Source organism: Nilaparvata lugens, chromosome 1 (assembly GCF_014356525.2).
Source record: "Nilaparvata lugens isolate BPH chromosome 1, ASM1435652v1, whole genome shotgun sequence".
Classification (NCBI taxonomy): domain Eukaryota; kingdom Metazoa; phylum Arthropoda; class Insecta; order Hemiptera; family Delphacidae; genus Nilaparvata; species Nilaparvata lugens.
The window spans coordinates 4,806,167-4,831,422 of NC_052504.1; the positions used below are offsets into that span (position 1 = coordinate 4,806,167).

Sequence of the window (25,256 nt, forward strand, 5' to 3'; positions counted from 1 at the left end):
ATAGTAATAATACACATTACAATGATAAAAAAATGAACTAGAAGGAATTACCGTAATAAAATATAATATTCCTTAAATGAAAAACAACATTTAGAATTTTGATTTCTCATATAGTTTATCTATTTACAGAGAGATCCCCTCAGAGGTTCTGCCCGCAATAATATCCTATTTTACTTCCTATATACACTTGAGATGGGATATATTGAGTAGAAGATTTATTACTGGCAATTTTCACTTTCACTTCCTGATTAAGATATTTAATTCTCTTTAATTTGATGTATTATTCCACTATTTTATGCTTTCCATCGATTGTTATAGCTGCTTCAGTGTTGAGTTTGAAATAATTAGTTTTAAAACAATAGATCATTAAACAATGTAATTTGGGCACAATATCTGGAACACAATTTTTCACTCTGCAGCTTCATTAAGACTAGTTAGGAGTTTAACATATTGATTTTTATTTTATTAAATCCAAAATCAATAAAACTATTATTATATTTACAAATTCACATTAAAATTAACAAAAGTTATTTCAAGTAGTAATAAATTTTATATACTTTAGGTTTCATCTTCTGCTTCTTAGATTGAATAGCAAATAATTTATAGTTTAAGATCCACTGTCAGTATTCCTCATAGATAACACTAACGCTTCCTATTAAACCAATACTGACAGTTTAAAGTGAATCTCATAAAGAGTGGGCTAGCCTTGGTATGGTTTCTCTTTCCTCCTATAGAAATGCTCTTGTATTGAATGTAGACTCTTGCCCAAGGTTTCCGGCACAAAAATGTGAACGTAAAATGCTGTCAGTATACACAGTAGACCTTGTGCAAGGAATAACACGTCGATATTAATTTCATCCAACAAATATGGGTATATTTTGACGACAAAAAACATTATTGTGTAAGCTAGTGCAACTAGAAATCCGCTAGCTGTGCCTCGAACATTCATTGGCAGTAGTTCACCAATCATAGACCAGGGAATGTTCATTATGCCTAGTGCAGTGAAACTTACGAACATTAGAGCGAATATTACAGGCCACTGCATTTCGGAGAGTTTGGATGGATAGTTGGTGTCGATGTAGTGGTGAAGTGGGATCGCTATACTTGACAACGCCATACCGATAGCTGAAGAAATGAGCAGAGGTCGTCTACCGATGAATTGTGATATCACTGCGGTGACAACACTGAACACAAATCTTAGTATGCCCATGAATAGTAGAGCGGTGTACTCGTCGATTCCCTCCCCGAAATCGGTGCCCAACTTCTTGAAGACTTGGATTGTGTAGACGACGATTGTATATCCGCCGCAAAACTGTTGGAGGGTCATGATTCCGATGAGGATCAGTAGGGGTTGTTTGGCCGGTGGCGAGAAGAACGTGTGGAAAAGTGATTTCAGTTTTTGGGTGAGGTATGGACTGGAGTCGTCAGTGAGACAGTCTGTTCGACTTCTGGCCAGCTTGTTCAGGGTCAGGAGCTGTGTGTCGAACACCTGTAATAAGATCAATTTTATTAACAGGTCTAAATAATGAACTTCATTACCGTTAATTCAAACAACTAACCACCTAATGACTTACTAAAAACTAATTAATAATCCGCACAAAAAAAAACAAAACCTACTCTAGAACATGGTACGCCATAGTGGAGTAGATCAATTTCCACACAGAAAACACTAGATATGTAGAGGACCCATTATAGAACAATTTTGTAACCAACTATTGTATGTAATTGTAATTATCTAATACTAACTAATAATAATCGCACAAAAAAACAAAACCTACTCTAGATCATGGTACGCCATAGTGGAGTAGATCAATTTCCACACAGAAAACACTAGATATGTAGAGGACCCATTATAGAACAATTTTGTAACCAACTATTGTATGTAATTGTAATTTATCTAATACTAACTAATTAATAATCCGCACAAAAAAAACAAAACCTACTCTAGAACATGGTACGCCATAGTGGAGTAGATCAATTTCCACACAGAAAACACTAGATATGTAGAGGACCCATTATAGAACAATTTTGTAACCAACTATTGTATGTAATTGTAATTTATCTAATACTAACTAATTAATAATCCGCACAAAAAAAACAAAACCTACTCTAGATCATGGTACGCCATAGTGGAGTAGATCAATTTCCACACAGAAAACACTAGATATGTAGAGGACCCATTATAGAACAATTTTGTAACCAACTATTGTATGTAATTGTAATTTATCTAATACTAACTAATTAATAATCCGCACAAAAAAAACAAAACCTACTCTAGAACATGGTACGCCATAGTGGAGTAGGTCAATTTCCATACAGAAAACATTAGACATGTAGAGGACACATTATAAAAAAAAATTGTAACCAACTATTGTATGTAATTGTAATTTATCTAATATTTTCACCCCTATTCTTAGGCCCTTACGAACCAAAAAAGTTTAAACTACGTCCATAGCCTAATCTGTTCATTGAAAGGAAAGACGACAACATTTGCATTTATTTATTTTATTTATTTATAATTTTTACAAAGTAGCACTGATTGGGAGAGAAAAACTAACATTTGTTTGAGTATAAAAATAATGATTCATAATATCAGCATATTTTAAAAGAATGAGCACAATGCCCCTTAATAGGTTACTTCAAACTTATTTTATAAGTATAAAAGCAATGACTCATCAGCTATTAATAGCTTTTCACTCATTACTTTTATGCATTTATCCTCTCCTTTCCTTTACCCTTTTCCTTTTTTGTTCCGTTAAAATAAATATTCGTCATTTTCCCTTTCTTTATTTTATTATTCTTTTGTAAAATCTAATGTATATTTCTTATTTTCTTTTTGCACTTTGTATTATTTGTTTTCTTTTATCTCATACTTGAAATCTTTGAAGTGTCATGTTAATTTTGTCTGTTTATTTGAATTTTGTAACTTTTTTCTGTAACCGGGCACCCGTAAAACCTTCGGGTTTGGCAGGACCCTCAATTGTTAGAATTGTGAATATCAATTTTGATATGTTTTTTTTCAATTTGATTTGATTTGACAGAAGTTTATATGTAAGCTTACTTACATAAACGCAAACGTTATATTGTTGTCTCTCCTTTTGATGAACAGACTAGATAAGACTAGATTCAAGATTCTAGATAAGACTAGATCCTACCAATCGGTAGGCTGGAAAGAAACAGATTGACCATTTAGTTTAATAGTGTGCTATTCTGATGGACAACCATCAGTTGGCTGCCTGATTACTCATAATATATCCAATCAGAATACTGAAAAATCATGAACATTAATAATTTTGGCTTTGATCATACTCGTATGATTTATTGATTTGTACAAAATTACTTAATCATTAATTTTTTTGTTGAGGATGATGCTCACATGAACTCTAGGCTTGTGCGTGGGTAATGGAGACGGATGATGATGAGTGGACCAACAGCTTTAGGTGGGTTCGGAACCACCGGGAAGCTTCTTTTCGACTCTTAAATGGTATTTAGAGTGGTAACTCATTAATGGTATTCATAATGGTTCGGCTCTTGAAGTGCTCCCTTACAATGGGAGTAGCAGGCGTATAGGGCTTAACTTATCTTATCCTATTATATAAAGCGAACAATTTCTGTCTTTATATATCTGGTTATTTTTATATCTGGGTATTTTTATATATGGTTATTTATGTTTAACGGATCTCGAAAACGGCTCTAACGATTTTCACGAAGTTTGGAACATAGTAGGTTTATGATATAAAGATAAAGATATAAAGATATAATGATATAAAGATTCGATTGCACTAGGTCTCATCCTTGGGAAAACTCGTTGAACGACATTAAAAGGATAATTCATCCTTGGCTGAAACAGCTGTGGATAGTAAAAAAGTGAGTATGTGAAAAATCAAAATATCGCATCCCCGAAATTCATAAGATGGCGTACAGCCAGCTGTGAAATATAAACACGATCATTTTAGAGAATTGTGTTCTGTTGATCAATAAATAAAAATAACGAGCGAAGCTCGGTGCCCCGATATTTAATAGCTCATCAGCGCAACCACAATACCAATTCGCTACACGATCATTTTTGAAAATTTCTACAATTCCCGAAAAGTTTCTAGGCTGGGAAGATACCGTTTTACGAACAGTGGAAATAAAAACAGCCGATCTCAATTCTTCTAACCCGGAAAAGTCAAAGTCATTCTCGATTCCAGTCCCAAAAGTGGTCACTTTCCAATCACTTCCAGTTTCCTGTATTTCAAATGGGAGTGCACAACGAGAGGGACCCTGCTCCTTGAAGTTTTCTCGTCGTGCGCTACCCAGAGATGGCATTAGCACTCAATAAGAGGTCTGATCAGCTGTTTCTATTCACATCTTTTTGATCTTTTGAATATGGGCTATTTTGTTCCATTCATTTGTTGTCATTTTCATCTACATATTATCGTTATCCATATACAATTTATTGTTATCTACACCTACATATAGTTCTCATCTACATATTATTTGCTGAGCAAAAAATATCATACGTTTCTTGGCCGCGAATGTCTCTTGCCGGGTTCGACTAACGCCTCGACTGGAAACATCATGCTCGGCCCTGCAAACGGTCACTTCCCGTCATCAAATCAATCAAAATCAAAATCAATTTATTTCCATGAAGAACAAAAAATACAAAATATTCATTTTTTTACATTATACTTGGAATTTACACTGCAAGGTCTTGGGACCCGTGCGCAGTGTAAGAGTGTTGTATTTTCATTAAGTAAAATTACTAACAAATTTTTTTTAATCGTACTGTATTTGCTATGTTTTGATGTTTTGATTTAAACTAGAAGAATATGAAAAACTGTAAAAAATAAAAGAGAAAAAGACAGAAAGAACTGATAGATAAAGAAAGAGAAAAAGACAGAAAGAACTGATAGACAAAGAAAGAGAAAAATACAGAAAGAGCTGATATATAAAGAAAGAAACTGAAAGTTTAAAAACTAATATAACTGATCGAAACGCCATTGTTAAAGATAAGTTAAGTTAAGAAATTTTCTGTATAGAGAAATAATAATATTGAGATATAGTAGAAAAAAGGGAAAATATAGAAAGATATATAGAAAAAAGTGACATAATAGATTTATTTTTCATCCAAAATGTAATTTGATCCTCCATATTCAAGCATTCACTCAGAAAAGGCGATCTGTAATATTAGATTCTTTGATCCATTTTTCCATTTCAACAATGAGCTTGTTATTGATGCTATTTGTTATAAAGTGATGAGGGATGAAATTTACCAATCTAGAACAAGTGAACATGAACTGTCTCCCACAAACACTCAAATTTACTCTGGAAGACTCAAAAGTCAGGCTAGACGGTCTAAGGTTATAAATTGATTGTCGTAAATTATACATATGTTTATTTTTGTTGATATTCAGTAATAAACTTTTTATGTATAGTTGTCTGACAGTTAAGACATTGAACTCTGCAAATAAGTTGCGAGTAGGATAACGTCTAGGCTTGCCTAACACTGCTCCACCCCATGCCAGTATACTATACTGTAATATGGACTGCGCATAGGCAAAGTAAATTATTCTTGTTAATCTGGAATTTTTAAGTTTATTAAGGTTAAAAAATTTATAAGTGAGGTATTTCAAACGGTTGCACATGTTATTTATATGTATATCCCATTTTAAATGTGGGTCTAAAAAAACACCAAGATATTTGGCTTTATCTACTTTTTTTAATTCTGGACACTGGCAAGGAGCTTGAGGAGTGTGATTACAGTTCAGCGAGTGGATCTTAATTGAATTCACATCATTTGGTTGGCCCAAATTACGTCATCGTGACGTAAGTATCTATATTATACCGGGTGATTAAAAAAGGACTCTACAAAACTTTGAAAATTCATATAAATCTTATTAAACAAGGTACAGAGCTGGTTTTGGTGTTGTTTTAAAGGAAAACACTGCAAGTTTTGACTCGTGTAGTTCGCTAGTGCCTGGTCGCGCCACACAAGCGCTAGCGGCAATTACACTAAAGATGGCTCCCTTCACTAGACCCGAGCGTACTAGCTGTGTGTTTTTGTTTGAAAAATCGAAGTCTGCAACAACAGTTCAGCGTAATTTTCGTACTCAGTACACTAAATATCTTCCTAGTAGGCCTACAATTTATGCAAGATGGCGCACCCCCACACTATCTGACGTCTGGAGTTTTCTTAATGACCGCTTTCCAAATCAGTGGATTGGCCGTGATGCGCCAATTGCATGGCCCCCTCGTTCCGCAGACCTAACACTGCTGGATTTTTTCTTGTGGGGCTTCTTAAAAGATATGGTGTACGTATCTCCTTTGTCAGCCTCTCTACCTGAACTTAGAGCAAGGATTTGCGCTGCTGTTGAGCAAGTTACACCTGAAATGCTAGTGCGAGTCTGGGAAGAAATCGACTATCGATGGGATGTCTGCAGGATGACCAACGGAAGTCTAACAACAAACTAACTTCTTTAACCTATCCAACACTTTAATGTTAGAAGCCATGTATACTTACTCGAACAATTATTATTTCACAACATAAAATCCCACTATCTCATAAAATTTGCACTGTCTAAGGACTGAAAAGAGGGATAAGATGTCTATAAAATGTTATTGCCTTATAATGAAAGGTTTCCTGGGATCTATTGAAACATTCTAACTGAACCTGATTAATTTTGAAGCATTATTCCCATTTCTTGCTCGGTGAGAGTGATTTGAGCGCAGCCCATCATAAAATGAACATAAGTCACATAGAACATCTTTGATTTAAAGTAAAAAACTTTTCCTTTAAAACAACACCTAAACGAGCTCTGTACCCTTGTTTAACTAGTAGTTCTGTGAACAGTAGGCCTCACGCAGTATTCTCATCCACAAGTACCTGATTGAAACTATAGACCTTAATATATGGAAATACAGCAATAGACTTGGCTTCTCCACACATCTGTGTAATCACTTGTCAGCTGCTTTATGATGAATAATTCTATAGTCTGATTTTTACTCTAATATTGGCGTATGGAGGAGGCTCCTTTTTCCTTTTATATTATCATTGAAATGCAAAATTTCCAAAAACCTTGTATATACGTCGACGCGCAATTTAAAAAGGAACATACCTGTCAAATTTCATGAAAATCTATTACCGCTTTTCGCCGTAAATGCGCAACATATAAACATTCAAACATTTAAACATTAAGAGATATGCCAAACCGTCGACTTGAATCTTAGACCTCACTTCGCTCGGTCAACTAAATTAGTTTTTCATTACAATAATCTTACTTTCAGATGCTATTTGTTCAGCAATCTTTGTCCACAGATTCCTTTGAACATCACGACGATGATATCTTCTGTCTCGCACATCCCACAATGGAACATGCTCTTGAACCAAACTTATCAACTTTTCATTGACCATAGTTACAACTTCTTAAAACAGATCAACTTAAAAAAACAAAAACAAACAATACTTTTTCAATTCGGATCGAAAAATTGATCGGCCGGAGACGATGAACCTGATGAACCTGTTGCAATGGACGAGCATCTATTCCTTTTCTATGTTGGGGGATCGTTCGGTAGTTTCGGCCTATGCTAGTTCGGACGAAAACGGTTCTAGTGGACGGCCCACCTCATGCTCGGCCTTGCAAACGGCCTCTTCCCCGTCATCGTGACATAAGTATCTATATTATATTTCATTTTCATTTTGCTGACCTTTTCGTTGGGATTGAGCCACCTCAAAGTACTCTCGGCCAGCTGTCTGTCTCTCTTCATCGTCAACTGCCAGACCGGACTCTCGGGCATATAAAGCCAGATGACGATCATGTTCACCAGTATTATCAGGCAGAACTCGAACGCCATCATCCGCCATCTTGTGAAGTAGCAGGTCACCGTCACAAACAGGATGCCCAGGGATACCAACATACTGTTCGTGCCCAACATCAGCGGCCTGTACTTCTCATGACACACTTCCGGAATGTAGATTAGTGCTATTGTCGTCATTCCTGGAAATACATTTATGATAGTTACTATTATAATTATTATTATTATTATTATTATTATTATTACTGTTACTCATGGCGCTTAGTTGTATATATGTGCGCTATATACAGCATAATATGATAGTTAGTTGTTCAATAGGCCTAATCCTAAAAACTTATAAATAAATAATAAATGTTTGATTAGATGTGTTTTTATAGAGTTGTCACACATATTCATGTGAATGTTTTTGTAAGTACGGTATTGAAAATAAAATTTGATTTGATTTATAGTAATCACTTATAACATCAGGTGTCTAAGACGTGTTCACTCACTACCTCCGTAAACAAAGCCGTAGTGCATTCGTGTAACAGCACAGGTAGGGCTCCAACGCCAATAAAAATTCGTTGATTTCAGCTGATCTATATCAGCTAGTGTTTTTATTGGTGTAGGAGCCCTACCTGTGGTGACGTCACACGAATGCACTATGACTTTGTTTACGAAGGTAGTGGTTCACTACAGTTGGGTGGCCTGATGTTATAAGTAGGTACTATATTGTACAATAATATTAAGCGGTTATTCAAGCCTTTAGGATTATTTTCCACATTCAAACTGTTATTGATTTGAACAAATAGCGAGGTCCACGTTATAATGGCAGTATTTGATTAGCCTTTGTGTTACTATACTTGTTTATCATTCGACAATTGCACTGCAGAGTGTGGTGCCCCAGTCTGGATGAGAAGTTGCCACACACACCTGGTGGATACAACATTAAATAGTGCAATGCGTGTGGTCACTGGATGTCTGTTGCAGACTGAAACCAGGGTCCTGTTTCATAAAACTTATAAGTCACTTAATACAGGAGAATCACCATTCCAATTACATGCTCAATATAGCCGATAAAATCAGCTGTTCCTGTATTACAGGACTTCTAAGTTTTTATGAAACAGGGCCCATTTGGCTACCAGTTCTCAGTAATATACCACCCCCACAGCTGAGGAGAGAGGAAATTGCTGGCAGAGAAAAGTGAGATGCCAACACTTCCAATACATCAGGACCTAACACCAGACTTTCCAGCTGCATTGCGCTTGAAATCGAGAAAGCCAGTTTGGCTGTATCCGCACCAAGCAGGGTTCTTTGACAGCACAATGCAGAAATGGTCGGACTTGTGGGACTCTCAGGCAGTGAAGAACAAAGATCTTGTGACCAACCCAAGCAGTAGAGTCCCAGGATTTGAACTGCCCCGACGGCAGTGGGCTCGCCTGAACAGGTTAAAAAAAAGTATGCATCTATGGGGATTCGCAGACTCTCCCAATTTGTGAATGGACCACATTGTTTCTGTGTGTCCACTGTATCGGCTCTCTGGAGGGTTGCCAAGATTGCACCTGGCAGATGAGGAGGCCTTGTTCTGTGCAAAGGCTAAAAATAAACTTTCTACTCGTGATATTTTTCAAAGTTTTTCGATTTGTATCAAGATTATCAAGCTATCAAAATGAAAAAGTTTTCTCAGGAAAACGTTTTTTTTTCGATCATTACTTTTTGAGATATGAACGCCTACATTTTAAATTTTTGGGACAGAACATTTCAAATTTAGTGAGAGATAAATCCATGAGATTTAGAGGATAGATTCTTTATGCTATTGTTGATTGAATAAAACAAAAATCTTATAAAAAAGTTATTCAATTCACCAAAAATAACTTTTATTCCAGTTATTTTTGGTCATTAGTTAGTTTTGTAAATTGAATAACTTTCTCAAAAATTGATATTTTAAAAAGATTTTTGTATTATTCAATCAACAATACCATTAAGAATCTATCCTCTAAATCTCATGGATTTATCTCTCACCAAATCCATGAGATTTAGAGGATAGATTCTTAATGGTATTGAATCTATCCTCTAAATCTCATGGATTTGGTGAGAGATAAATCCATGAGATTTAGAGGATAGATTCTTAATGGTATTGTTGATTGAATAATACAAAAATCTTTTAAAAATATCAATTTTTGAGAAAGTTATTCAATTACAAAAAATGACCAAAAATAACTGGAATAAAAGTTATTTTTGGTGAATTGAATAACTTTTTTACAAGATTTTTGTTTTATTCAATCAACAATAGCATAAAGAATCTATCCTCTAAATCTCATGGATTTATCTCTCACCAAATTTGAAATGTTCTGTCCCAAAAATTTAAAATTTAGGCGTTCATATCTCAAAAAGTAATGATCGAAAAAAAAACGTTTTCCTGAGAAAACTTTTTCATTTTGATAGCTTGATGATCTTGATACAAATCGAAAAACTTTGAAAAATATCACGAGTAGAAAGTTTATTTTTAGCCTTTGCACAGAACAAGGCCTCCTCATCTGCCAGGTGCAATCTTGGCAACCCTCCAGAGAGCCGATACAGTGGACACACAGAAACAATGTGGTCCATTCACAAATTGGGAGAGTCTGCGAATCCCCATAGATGCATACTTTTTTTTAACCTGTTCAGGCGAGCCCACTGCCGTCGGGGCAGTTCACTCCTGGGACTGCTTGGGTTGGTCACAAGATCTTTGTTCTTCACTGCCTGAGAGTCCCACAAGTCCGACCATTTCTGCATTGTGCTGTCAAAGAACCCTGCTTGGTGCGGATACAGCCAAACTGGCTTTCTCGATTTCAAGCGCAATGCAGCTGGAAAGTCTGGTGTTAGGTCCTGATGTATTGGAAGTGTTGGCATCTCACTTTCTCTGCCAGCAATTTCCTCTCTCTCCAGCTGTGGGGGTGGTATATTACTGAGAACTGGTAGCCAAATGGGCCCTGTTTCATAAAAACTTAGAAGTCCTGTAATACAGGAACAGCTGATTTTATCGGCTATATTGAGCATGTAATTGGAATGGTGATTCTCCTGTATTAAGTGACTTATAAGTTTTATGAAACAGGGCCCTGGTTTCAGTCTGCAACAGACATCCAGTGACCACACGCATTGCACTATTTAATGTTGTATCCACCAGGTGTGTGTGTGGCAATTCTCATCCAGACTGGGGCACCACACTCTGCAGTGCAATTGTCGAATGATAAACAAGTATAGTAACACAAAGGCTAATCAAATACTGCCATTATAACGTGGACCTCGCTATTTGTTCAAATCAATAACAGTTTGAATGTGGAAAATAATCCTAAAGGCTTGAATAACCGCTTAATATTATTGTACAATATAGTACCTACTTATAACATCAGGCCACCCAACTGTAGTGAACCACTACCTTCGTAAACAAAGTCATAGTGCATTCGTGTTACGTCACCACAGGTAGGGCTCCTACACCAATAAAAACACTAGCTGATATAGATCAGCTGAAATCAACGAATTTTTATTGGCGTTGGAGCCCTACCTGTGCTGTTACACGAATGCACTACGGCTTTGTTTACGGAGGTAGTGAGTGAACACGTCTTAGACACCTGATGTTATAAGTGATTACTATAAATCAAATCAAATTTTATTTTCAATACCGTACTTACAAAAACATTCACATGAATATGTGTGACAACTCTATAAAAACACATCTAATCAAAACATTTGTTTTTTTATTGTTAATAAGGTACTATAGCCATCTAGTCTAGATACCAATGAGCTAATATTTTCTATCCTAACATACTAGGTACTTGAAAAATTAAACAGCAAATATCTCATTAGAAATTACTAGTAGTTCTGTGAACAGTAGACCTCGTGCAGTTATAAACCTCAGCCTCCTCTTATACTGTCCATCAGAGTAAATCCTGTCTGTATGTCGTGTCGGCGAGATATCAGTGTGAAAACGGCTAATGGCTGTTGGGGTTGGTGTATCAAAAATGCTAACATCAAAAGCTAATCTCCTTCAAGACATACTGGCAACAGGATAGCCCGAGTTTAAAGCAGAGAAAGTTCGAGAGACAATACTATGTTATTTTAGTAATTAATTGCATGCGTTATTGCACGCAATCAATAGTTCATTTAATAGTGCATAAAAATTGCATTCAATGAGGCATGCAATTAATAGTCTACACAGCAGCTGATTTTTCACCAAGTTACATTGAGATATTGAATTCTATGCGTCATGGCATGCGATTTATAATCCACTCGACAGCTGATTTATGATGAATAATTCTATAGTCTGATTTTTACTCTAATATTGGCGTATGAAGGAGGCTCATTTTTCCTTTTATATTTCCTTTTACATAAACCTTGTATATACGTCGACGCGCAATTTAAAAAGGAATATACCTATCAAATTCCATGAAAATCTATTACCGCGTTTCGCCGTAAATGCGCAACATATAAACATAAAGAGAAAACATAAAAACATAAAGAGTTGAAGTTTAAGTTTTATTCTCAATAAGCTTAATACAAGAAAATGTAAAATACATGCATATCAAAAACAAATAAACAAGTTTATAATATACAGAACTGCATAGTAACGAATCACAAACCAAATTTAATATTACTTATTGAGAAAAATAAAATCCAGCACGTAAGATATATGCAACTTACGGACCGCTGGAAAAGTAAAAGTAAAAGAAGAACATCCTGAGGCGTAGCCGGTGGGGGATTGAGCATCAGTTTTATATATTTATTTTTCCATTCATTTGGTTACTTCTTATAAAAGTATTCAGAACACGACCTGCCAACTCTCATCAATTATTATACTGCGCTCATCATCACTTTCAAGCTCATCACCCACATAAAGCTGCGTAAAGACTTGAGCGCTACGAACACGCGTATTTCACTTATTTTTTCATCAGCTGATGTTATGCTGATATTACTTTACTGTTTCTGTTCAAATACATTTATAATCAGCTGATGAAAATTGTAATACGCGTGTTCGTGGCACTCAAGTTTGTACGCAGCTTATCAGTATCAGAGAAAGTGTCCGGTACAGTGGAAATATTATTCCTATAAGTTCTTATGGGTCTATTCATACTCGTTCGGTCAGGATGAGTGGTAATAATCACACGGTACTAATGTACACTGATAGTTATGTGTGATCTCAGCTCTATCATTAGAAATAAATACGACTATCAGCAATTAGGATCGTTTATGGAAATATTATTCACCTCCTCCAAGACCTCCAAGGATTCTAGCCATTAGAATGAGTGGCAAGTAGAATTGTGGTGTGACAAACAGTATGAGTATCCAGCCAATGAAAGACAGGGCACATGCAATCAGAATGCCTGGCTTTCGACCGACTTTATCCATAACAGGTCCGCATACCAGTGAGCCGATTGGTGTCGTCAACACTGAAAGACTGGCTGAAAAACACAACAATATAACTTTGTTCATTTCTAACTGCTATACGATTCAAGTTTTAACACTGAAATGATGACTTGTAGACTATGTCATACATGACATCAAAACCCATATAATTTCAGCCTATACTAATAAACGAGCAATTTCTGTTTAAATCTTTCTGTGTAGTTGAGAAGTTGATATTGTGGTAATTATTCATATTGAATGAAAAAGACTAAGTAATTGTCAAAAACCACAGATTTATTGATACTTAGAAAGACAGGTTTCGGTTATTACATCATTGTCAATCTCTGATATTCAGAGTCTAAGAAAAAGACTAAGAAATTGTCAAAAACCACAGATTTATTGATACTTAGAAAGACCGGTTTATCAGAGATTGACAATGGTGTAATAACCGAAACCGGTCTTTCTAAGTATCAATAAATCTGTGGTTTTTGACAATTTCTTAGTATTTTTCTTAGACTCTGTATATCAGAGATTGACAATGATGTAATAACCGAAACCGGTCTTTCTAAGTATCAATAAATCTGTGGTTTTTGACAATTTCTTAGTCTTTTTCATTCAATCTGTTTAAATGTGTAGATGTTTACGGCTCTTAACGATTCTCACGAAATTCAAAACATAGTAGGTTTATAATATACCGTACAAATTCTATTGCACTAGGTCTCATCCCTGGGAAAACTCGCTGAAGGACATTAAAAGGATTTATGCATCCTTGGAAAAACTGCTGATAATTTCGTCGTCTGTTGATGATGGAAGTGAGTGAGCGAGTGCATGTGTGTGGAACTGAGAAAAAATTATGACTCAGTTGTTGAACTTTTGTAATCATTCAATCAGATACATAATGCGGTTGTACGAGAGCCGGTTAAATGTTAACCCTGATTAATTCCAGTAGAACCAATATGATAAGCTATCTTTTTGAAATGGTCTTCTCTGATTTGGATTAAAATTCAACATGCTTTTGTGAGAGAAATTTTTGCATTCCTCTGGGAATTAATCTCCAATCCACTGTGAATAGATAGTACCTTTCTGTATGAACTAGAAATATATTATAATTTCTTCTTTCGTAATAAATTTTATATGCTGTTGTACTCCAGAGCGGAGCTCGGTGCCCTGATATTTGAATTTAATTTGAAATATTGCTTTGCGAGTTGGAAATCTAATCGTGGATTTAATTATTAAAAATGTAATAATATGATAAAGCGATTACATAAATTCAATAGAATAAGATGGGTTTTGATGTCATGTATGACAACTATAATAATTGGGATAAATATTAAATATTAGCAGGTAACCCGTGCTCCGCAAGAGTCCAATTAAAAACTTGACAAACTGAAAACTTGACATAATGAAATCTTGAACAATTGAAAATAGGCCTATATAACCATCCTCGGTAAATAAAGAATCTATATGCAACATTCCAAGTTAATCAGTCCAGTAGTTCAGACGATGCCTAAATCATAATTTTCCTATCCCGTACATGTATAAGCCACCCTCTTTCCTTTATGATAGTATAGATTTTCTCACTGACTGGAGCATGCTTTTGAATCGTATGGGATTCGAAAATCCATTGCGAAAAAACCTCTACGTTTTGCAATGGATTTTCAAAATTATACTGAAAAGTGGACTTTATGCAACGAATTGAACATTATAACACGGTTTCTGATGCTTGCAGAAAGTTTCAGTTTTCTCTATCTCAAGCTTTTAGTTTAACAAGTTTTCAGAAAGTCAAGTTGACAAATCGACAGTTCACTGTTGACAATGAACCCCATACGATTCGAAAGCATGCTCCAGTCAGTGAGTATATCTATACTATAATAAAGGAAAGAGGGTGACTCATACACGTACACGGGATAGGAAAATCATGTTTGACGCATCATCACGTCTGAACTACTGGACTGATTAACTTGAAATGTCACATAAATAGAATCTTTATCTACCGAGGATGGTTATAGGCCTATTTTCAATTGTTCAAGATTTCATTACGTCATTACCTCTATTCAGTGAGTAAATTTTTCACAATTATTTCTGCAAGTCTTCATTTCAGTGTTGAAGCTAGATGATTTATTTATTCACTCACTAGCTGGCCCGGCGAACTTCGTACCGCCAAATAGTTAATGCATCTCATGACAAACTTTAGCTTGATGCACACCTGAGGAGGCGCGATGCGGCATTTTATTTATATAGATTATTTTTCAACTGCAAAATAAATAATTTACTTAAGGGCAGGTCACACCGAGCTCGCGTCCGCAGCGGTAGCGAAGTCAAAAAACTCGCCTTCCATGTTATTAAGTTGTGCAGGTCACACCGAGCTCGCTACCGCGGAGGTAGTACCTCGGCGGTAGTTTCACTTTGCGAGCCAGGCGAACTTTTGAACCGTCTCCTAATGGGAGTACCGCTAGCGGTAGTGAGCTCGGTCTGACGTGGCCAACTAATAACATGGAAGCGAACTCCAGAACTTCGCCATCGGTAGCGCATGCGCAAATACCGAGACTCCACGTGACAATGAGTCATTTGCATGCCTACAGCGACGCAAGATTTTGTGTTGCAGTCGGAATTGAGTTATTGTCATTTGCATTGTCTTCCTTTGTTGCATTGTCATTTTCGTTGTTCATCATTTTATTTAAATTATTTAATTATATTTCTTCAATATTCATCTATTCTTAATCAACTATTGCTTCAATGGAGAACCTAATTGAAGAAGTGAGGAAACGACCCATAATATGGGATTTCAGAAACGACAATTATAAAGAGGCGAAGTACAGCACTCTGGTTGCCGGCCTTCCCCCACTTCTAGAGAACCAGCCTCATCAAACAAGAACAAAACCAAACTACCGCTGGCGGACGTTTTTTTGGTGTGAACTGCTTCCAGAAAAACTACCTCCGCGGGAGCGAGCTCGCTACCGCTAGCAGACGTTGGTGTGACGACCGCTTAAGAATCAATTAATTCTGAACACCGAAGACAGCACAAATTATTCAAAACAAAGCACTGTCTTTAGAGCATGTAAAGCTGCGTTTACACCAAAGTTATTAACAAAATGTTATAATACTTAATCCTTATAAATTCTATTAGATTGAACATAACTTATCATACACATGATAAACATATGTGTTTGTCAAGTTCCGTTCAATCTAATCGAATATATTGGTGTAAACGCAGCTCAAGTCTTCAACCTGAGGCCCCACTGCTGGATGGTTACACACAGAACAGTCATTTTGTTTTTAGAATAAAATATATGGGCGGTTATGGAGCAGCACAGACTCTTGTCTACGATCTACCGACGGCTATTGAATGACGCAATGATTATAACAGCTGATTTTATTTCTGTGTGTGGCCAGCTCACGAATCTTCTCCCATAAGGATTACATGTAAACTTTGAAGGACCGTAGGAAAGAGTCCTGAAGTCAGATTATAAATTTGATAGGTCATAAACCTGGTCCTGAACATAACGAACACAACTGAAAAAATCATCAAATTCGGTGCACACATAAAAAAGTTATTGAATGTCAAAATTTGAGTCTCAATTTTTATTTACATAGATTTATTTATTAATCATAAAACATAATCAAATTAATAATTATTGGGAAAGAATCAACTAGATTTATGCACCTCTGTCTTCTTAATTTGAAGTATGTCTTCATCTTCATAATTAGGTGTTTCGGATGGACACGTTAAGCCGTCGGTCCCGGCTGCCTAAAAAGCAGTCGTTAGGTCATGTCAGAGGCCATGAAATTGATCAGTTGCGACCTGAAAACTCTGACACCAGACTTGAGCCAGCCAGGTCACTCGATTATTATTATTATTATTATCTTCATAATAAATTATAGTAATATTGTGCTTTTTTATTGTGCATACGATGTCCACATGAGGTAGTGAAAAGTGCATTGGTGAATCGATGAGATTAGGCTTTACATAAAGGGCTGGGAGGGTCATTACTCTCATAAAAAATTATTTAAAAAATGGCTGAATATTTATAAAGTCTTATAAATAACATGCTGATGTTTGGATTTCAATTGGATATAAAACGAACCTATCCAGGAACTATCTTCTTTGCTCAAATCATAATTCATATCGACATCAAGCTGTTCTATGAGTACTGAGCTGTAAGACATGATCAGTCCGGCCTGTAGAACTGTGAACGACATGACACAGCAAACTGATATCTGAAAATTAAAATAAGTATGAAATTAGTATAAAAATCATATTATATAGAAAGTATAATAATCAATTTTATGAAATAAATCGACCTTCTAGTTACTGAATCAGGTACGGTAGCTCGGATGAAACTAGGAGTATATCGCTGTGAATGGTGCAATGCAGCAGACTGTTGTATGAAAATTGAAATTTAAAAGATTAGCTCAATCGAAATAAATCAATCAAATATTGTGTTAACCCTGGAAAAAGTTATAATTTATCATTTTCAATTCAATAATTATCAATTATATTTTATGAGTTTAAAAATTGCTTCTCGGTGATTCGGAACCCACCTAAAGCTGTAGGTTCACTCACCTCATTGTCATTCGTCTCATAAGCACAAGCCTGGAGCTCATGTGAGCATCACCCTCAGTCAAAACGAAATCACTGTGATAACACAGTGCAGAAAGTAACTTGGATACGGTAATTATTGAATTGTTTTATCGCAATACATACTGCATCCTTGGTATGTCAGATAGGCTCTGAATAATCATTATTTCCACCATTATCTGACATAGCTATAACGTTGCAATAATTTATTTTGCCAATACAGAAAGGAGTGAGTGAAACCACAGAGGAAAGAAACACTACTATGCTTATTCCGTGGTGAAACTAAAGAGATTTGAATGACAAAAGTCAATTGTCGACTAATAATAGACCTAATAATAATAATAATAATACTCGTATGGCTTTTATTGGTGGGGAGTTCCTGACGGAAGTTCCACCTCACCTGAATAGAAAATTTGAGCCGTCAATGGGCCTTACGACTGTCATACTTCAGCCGAGACCGACAATTTAACTTGCCCACTAAATTGTATAATTGTTGACTTGTGACTAGGTACTCATTTTAGCATATAGTAAGGGGGACAGTACTAAAATGTATAATTAGTTAATGAAACAATCAATTCCATATAAAATATTGTGCCTGTTTGATGTTTTATTATTCAAATAGGAATATTATGGAATGCTCGTTTGGAAACTCTCTTACTATATTATATACCACTGACTATATCGTATATCCCATTACTATAGACTACATACAGATATATTGAAAATTACATGTACCAAAACTTTCTATATTAGTAATACAATACAAATCATGAATGAGTTGGCATATAATATATCAATAGTACCGTACTGAGTACGGTATTCTAATAACATATTCAGTATTTTTCATCTTAATATGCAGATATTCATGTGTGAGTTATTTCACGTAGCTGAAATCAAAAAGTCCACTGCACTCCCATTATCAGGCGTTTGGGAATAAATTACCATTGTCACAATTCCTCAACATGAAAAATTCCTCATAATTTACCTGTTTGAAAGCATCCTTGAAACTTGGATTTGATCCTTCAGACTCTGTCAACCTATTCGCTCTATCTTGATTGGAACTGCGGCAATAAATGAGTTATCATTAAAAATGGTAAAACAATAACATAAATAACGATGATGATCATTGCCCCATCATGGGAAATGAAATACTTTCTCCGATTTAATCAAATCAATAATTTTAGTCTCATGCAATAAAACAGTAGCTTAACTTTTGCCTTAATAATCATTTTCAAGTATTAATTCTATAAAGCTATTATTTCATAAATGATTGTTAATTCATACTTAATTGTTTGCTGAAAATAACTATGAAAGAATAATAATATATTATGTAATATTTACTAAAAAAATCAGAAACTTTTCTTTTTATGATATAATATTTTCTATTTTATTTTGAAATGAAAAGAAAGAACCGTTATAAAACGTTATATTAAAGAAACGTTCAATTTAAAGGTTAGAATTTTTCATTCAATTTTAGCGTTGTCAGTTCCTTACATTATAACAGCTACCGGTATTCAGTTTGTATTCAACTGTATTAAAAATGGATGTTAATTGAGCATACAATATTCATTATTTTAGAATATAAAATAGTTATTATTAAATATAAAGAATTTCAATGAACTATCTAGTGCCCTTTCAGCTTTTGTTTTGTAGTATGCACAACATCTTTTCATCTTTTGGCTATGATGTCATTTTCAAATAATGTCAAAATGAAATAATGGATTTAAGAAAGGAGACGTGGCCGCGCTACCTGAACCCTGGGCTATTGTTCCAAAAAGGTTCATCCTGCAACTCTCGACTATCACACACTATTGTCCTCTGAATCCGCTTCATTACCCTTATTAGTGGCCGGAGTGGCCCCGTCTGCTTTCTTGAAGGCAGTTTCAGCTGGTAGGGACTCATCTATTACTTTCCACCTTACCTGTTACTTGTATTCTCACTCTATTATTGAATCTAGATCAGTGTTCAAGTACTTGATATTCAATTATTATCTCTAATGGTTCATTTTGATGAAACTCAGCTTGTTCCAACTAACTTGAGTTACATACAATTCGTGGTTACACACCACGTGCGCTATTCATCAGCTGATGATATGCGTATTATATTATTTATTTGTATGAATATAATATTATCATATATTATATATATTATTATTATATATTTTGAAGCATTGGAAATGTGGATATGGAGAAGGATGGAGGGGATCAGTTGGAGGGATAAAGTTACAAACGAGGAGGTGTTGAGGAGGGTTGGGGAAAGAAGGAGTCTGCTGGATGTGATAAAGGGAAGAAAGAGGAGATGGCTGGGACATTGGATGAGACGGCAATGCTTGTTGGTGGATGCCATGGAGGGGACCATTCAGGGAAGAAGAGGAAGAGGGAGAAGAAGATACAAAATGTTGGACGACATCAAGGAGGGGATGAGCTACTATGCAACGAAGCGACTGGCGGAGAATAGAAGAGAGTGGAGGGCTGCTGCCATATAGAAGGACCTGCTTACAAGCAGAAAACTACAGACAGATTATCAAATAATTCAATATAATGTATAGTATGATAATTTTATAGCATCAGCTTATGGAAAGCTTACGGCTTGTGTTCGTGGCTTGTGTAGTTGAGAAGTTGATATTGTGGTAATTATTCATATTGAATGAAAAAGACTAAGAAATTGTCAAAAAACCACTGATTGCACTAAATCAGTGGTTTTTTGACAATTTCTTAGTCTTTTTCATTCAAAATAATACGTTCCTAGTTTGACTAAATTTGTACTTATAATCGAGAGTAATGTGTGTGTTTATCCAATCAATGTAGGCTACCACTGGTTTACAGCTGAAAATGCCTTCAAGTAATCAGACTGGGCCACCAATTTATTCCTCGGAGCTGAATCCTTAACAATAGACCACGAAAATGTCGAAACTTATTAACAATAGGCGACCACTGAATGGTCACTAGAACATCCATTGCTTTCGGCGGCCCCGTCTCCTTTCTTTTACCCGAAATAATAGTACTGTACTTAATAATTGTAAGATATATTTTTACAACATATTTCTATTTTCAGCATTACTGTCAGATTTTCAACTAATTTACTTACATATTTATTCATTTCTCACCTGAAAGGCGTTAATAAACAATCCGCGGTATCATTCTCAAGGAGGGAGCTGTCTATGGAAGACTGTATTACTTCATTTACCGGAAAGTCTTTCGTTTTGTACTCATCCATGGCTGCAATTTATTTCAACAACGGGACTTATCTTTTTGCTTCAATTTCATCGAAGTTGCCCAATTTACAGTGACTTCCAGCAAGTTGAAACACTGTATGACAAAAGTTTTGTTTACTGCTTGTGTAAATGATACCGGTACCCATTTTGTTGCAAAACAATACGGTGGATAATTTTAGATTTTTCTTCTCGCTCCAATTTTATCAAAGCATGTTAGGCAGGTCATTGATAAACTATCTAACAAAAACCTTTTGTTCAGCTTTGAAAATCATTAGCATAATCTGATTGTTGTGAAAAACAACTTCTGCTGTATAATCAGTAGGCTATTCATATTTTCAAGCCTTTCATCTTTAAAAGCTGCTTACCGTACCTCAAAAAATGAAAATGATAAATTATTAATTATTTATTCCTATACTTATTTTATTATACACTGTTGTATTCCAGATTATTATTCTAATCTGTTTTATATTTTCCAACTTCACTGGAAGTTTTCTGTTTAGTAAATCAGTAACATACTTGAAATAAAAATTTCATTCTCCATTACATATTATAGCCTATTTTTAAAAATTTGTAATTTTTAAAGTATATTTTAACTCTTTAATCTAAGTTTTTATAGTTTGCAAATCTGTAACGAACTCTGAAAGAAAATCTCATAACTCATCACAGTTGTTTATGATCTGGAAAGCAGGCAGCAGAATTTTCATAAAAATGGAAAACTTTTATAAGAAATGTGCTAGAAGCATTGATTCACGTGAGAAAATAGATTTAAAATATTCCAAATATTTGACTGTATGTGGTGTGAAATACATATAAAAAGTGTGTTAATACATCGCAGCTCGGAATGGATGAAGAAACCATCACCTTCAAAATAATCGTTGGCTTGGCACTCTCGAAAAACATTTTTGTAGCTTTTAGACAATTTTCCATTTTCAAGAACCAATATATATGAACTTATAACTAATATAGCAAACTGTTTTTGATGCCTGCCAAATTTCAATCATTCCACATAATACAGTACAAAAATGTATTACAGAATCTATATTTATCTCAAGAAAGACCTACCAGAGGGACAATAATTCATTGTGTAGTGTATCCATTTATTTTCTACAATCAGTTTGAAAAAAGAATCGTTGTGTAAGAGTCTGTCGTTAATCACTTTTGAACACGCTTTTTAAATTTTTAGCAGGTAACTGCTAAAAAGTAAGTGTACCACTTCAAAAGAGTTCTTTAGATTCAAAGTTTGAAAAAATATTGTTAATTTTCACTGTCATTGGTTGCTTCAGTAGGCCCCCTCTGTTTAATGAAAGAACTGAACTTAATTAGAATAGGCTACTTGCTACAAATTATGAGAACATTCCAATTTAGGAAATTAATCGGACTGGCAATCTTTTAATTGAGCCAATAGAGCTCATCTTGTAATTTAAGAAGTATAACAAATTGATTCTCTTCCACCAAAATACGAATAATGCATTGGACTTATTGAAATAGAACAAACATTTGTTTATTATTAATAATATTTTAGATTATAAAAGTTCAACAATCAACCAAACCTTATAGAAATTGAATGAACAATAAAGCTGCGTTTACACCAAAGTTATTAACAAAATGTTTATTCCTCCATCCTTATAGATTCTATCAGATTGAACATAGCTTATCATACACATGATTAACATATTATGTGATTGTCAAGTTACGTTCAATCTAATAGAAAAAAACGAAAAAAAAACAAAATGTTAATAACTTAATCGTTATAGATTCCATTAGATTGAACATAACTTATCATACACGTGATGATCGGTTCAATCTAATAGTTTCTATAAGGACGGAAAAATCAACATTTTGTTGATAACTTTGGTGAAAACGCAGCTTTAGTTAGATACCTAGTTTCGTTCATGTACGTTTTAGGATTTTCCATATTCATAAATAATTACTGAATCAAATGTAGGCTCATTTATAAAAATAAATGAATAATAAATTAATTATATGTCATAACAAAGTAAATATTAAAAATACACAAATAAACAAACCAAAGATATTTAACTATAAAAGTATTAAACTAGGGGAGAAAAAAACAAATTGTTAAAAATGTTAATATGTCATCTATCAAACAATAAAACAAATCAAAATTTGTTCTTATAAATGACATTATTTCATAATTTAATATAAACTAACAAAGATCAACTTTGCGCCGGGCTACTATACTATAAGTAGTTTCAGGTTAACTTTAATCTTTAACGTTAACGAAAGATTAAACATTTCACTACACATTCAAAATTTAAACTGATGTAAAAGATTACAGGTTACTTATAATTTTATGACAACTACTTCCTAGACATGTAGCTATTAAAATGATTCTGTTAGAGTTCAAGTGTTCGGAGTGTTAATTAGTACTTAATATTCGTTCATTTGCGACAGTAATAGACCTAATTATTGGAAAGTATTAATCACATATCGTACAATGAACTACAGCACAACAATCTGAAAATCGGTCATTGTAATTTTGAACTGATTCCAACAGTTTTCACTTTTCATGCTTCAACCGACTGATGACAGACTCTTTCAAAACAACTCTATTTTTAAACTCACTGTCGAGAGAAATAATTATTGATAGGGATATAAAATAAATTGAATGCTTACCAGTAAAAGCAAGATGAAACTCCCATGAAGATAAGCGCTCATTTATCTCGAAATTTTCATCCACATTACGGTATTTCACACAGACGCAAGATAACGACTCGGTTGCACTCGGAAAAAGCAAATAATTTAGAGAGCTAACACTTTATACCAACTTTCATTCGAGAAAATACCGTTGAATCATTCTGTTTAGTTGGCACTGGCTCAGAGTCTCATAAAAGACCGGTGTCAAAGTTTGTCTCATAAAAGATTTCGGTGACATTTTTTGGCATAATACAGTGATATACTATATTGAGATAAGACAAGAGAACAATAACCAGCAACCTACCTTACGTATCACTTGAATAACTTGCACCAATAGTGAGATCCACTTCAAACTGCCAGTAATAATTGCATGGGAAATGTTTGTGCAAATGCTCTATTCAAGTGAATATCACTATACTAACACTGCTAATTTTTTATATTTGCAGTCAACGTTTTTCTAATATTCAAGGTTTATTTTTCACTTCAGTGTCTATATTCTCCGAAATTCTGCCGCTTTATATGCTATAAAAATGCCATGATGCATTAAACTTGGATTTTAGACAATTATTGTAAAAATTTATTTTAGTCCAGTCACCAGGTACTTTTTGCTATAGTGAGGTCCACGTGATAATTGATTGATTGATTGAGTACTTTATTTATGTAGATTACAATATATACTGGCTTATACACTTATATACAATAGCTTACAATACAGCAAAATTATAGATGAATTTACATAATATAGACTAAGAAAATAATTATTGAAAGTATATGATATGAAAAAGTAATTTGTAATATAATAACTATGGATAATTATATTGTTATGCATCTACATAAATTGGCGGAGCTTTGGACATATCAATGTCCATTCTTCGGAAAGAATATTAAAAATATCCTCCCCACTAACTCTCTACCAAAAATGGTAGTGAAGAAAGATAGGATAACTAAGTTGCCGATCCTCTGTTTTGTCAATGCCTTCTATGGAGTGTAACTGATACAGGTTTATTGATGTAATATTAACAGTTCATCCTCGTTTAAATAATCAATTATATTTTATCAAGCAAAAAATGATATTTTTCAAAGATATCATAATGAATTTTAATAATCAAGATTAAATATTTTGTTAATTGATAATATTTCTACTTTGTTGAAAAGTGATCTGGCAACAGAGCAAAGTGAGAAAGAGATAGCGCTATCCGCTTTGTTGAATGATAGCAATAAAACTGATAATCAAACACTGCCATTATAACGTGAACCTCACTATAGAACAAAACTTCGAACAGACTGAATTTTTCGTGCAATGGTTCTGGAGTTATGGACAAATTGAATACAAAAGGTTGACCTTCTTATAGTATTGAAACTTTTTAAAGGAAAAACCTAGTGACTGGACTATTTTTGGATCGTGTTGAATTGTTTAGCTTGTGTGTGCTTCATAAATAATACAAATAATATTGTCCTTTTTCATCAAGGATAAACATATAATGGTTTCATTTTGCTATAAATCGTGGAATAACAATATCTTTTTCCCTTAGGCTCAACTCACACTTACGCGACTCAGGTTGAGAAGATACTCGACTCTAGTCAAGAGCATGTGTTTTCAAATGGTGACGTCGCGAAGACTAGAATCGACTGGTCTGAGTGTCACCA

At 34.5% G+C, this 25,256-nt stretch overlaps 1 protein-coding gene across 3 annotated transcripts; it reads right to left on the bottom strand.

Annotated features, from left to right (window-relative positions):
• Window positions 1-47: 47 nt before the first annotated feature.
• LOC111050203 (facilitated trehalose transporter Tret1-2 homolog) lies at window positions 48-23,899 on the bottom strand. Of its 3 annotated transcripts, none has more exons than XM_039428506.1 (7): window positions 23,593-23,899; window positions 20,844-21,051; window positions 18,723-18,798; window positions 17,244-17,376; window positions 13,020-13,214; window positions 7,690-7,979; window positions 48-1,489 (listed from the first exon to the last, which is right to left on the bottom strand). In XM_039428506.1, exons 2-7 carry the CDS (start codon window positions 20,951-20,953, stop codon window positions 701-703), a joined length of 1,593 nt encoding a protein of 530 aa, XP_039284440.1. In that variant the 5' UTR covers window positions 20,954-21,051; window positions 23,593-23,899; the 3' UTR covers window positions 48-700. The 3 variants fall into 3 exon arrangements, with proteins under 3 accessions (XP_039284440.1, XP_022192174.2, XP_039284449.1); XM_022336482.2 differs by having other exon boundaries at window positions 20,844-21,045; window positions 23,589-23,898; XM_039428515.1 differs by lacking the exon at window positions 23,593-23,899 and adding an exon at window positions 23,409-23,538 and having other exon boundaries at window positions 20,844-21,045.
• Window positions 23,900-25,256: the final 1,357 nt, after the last annotated feature.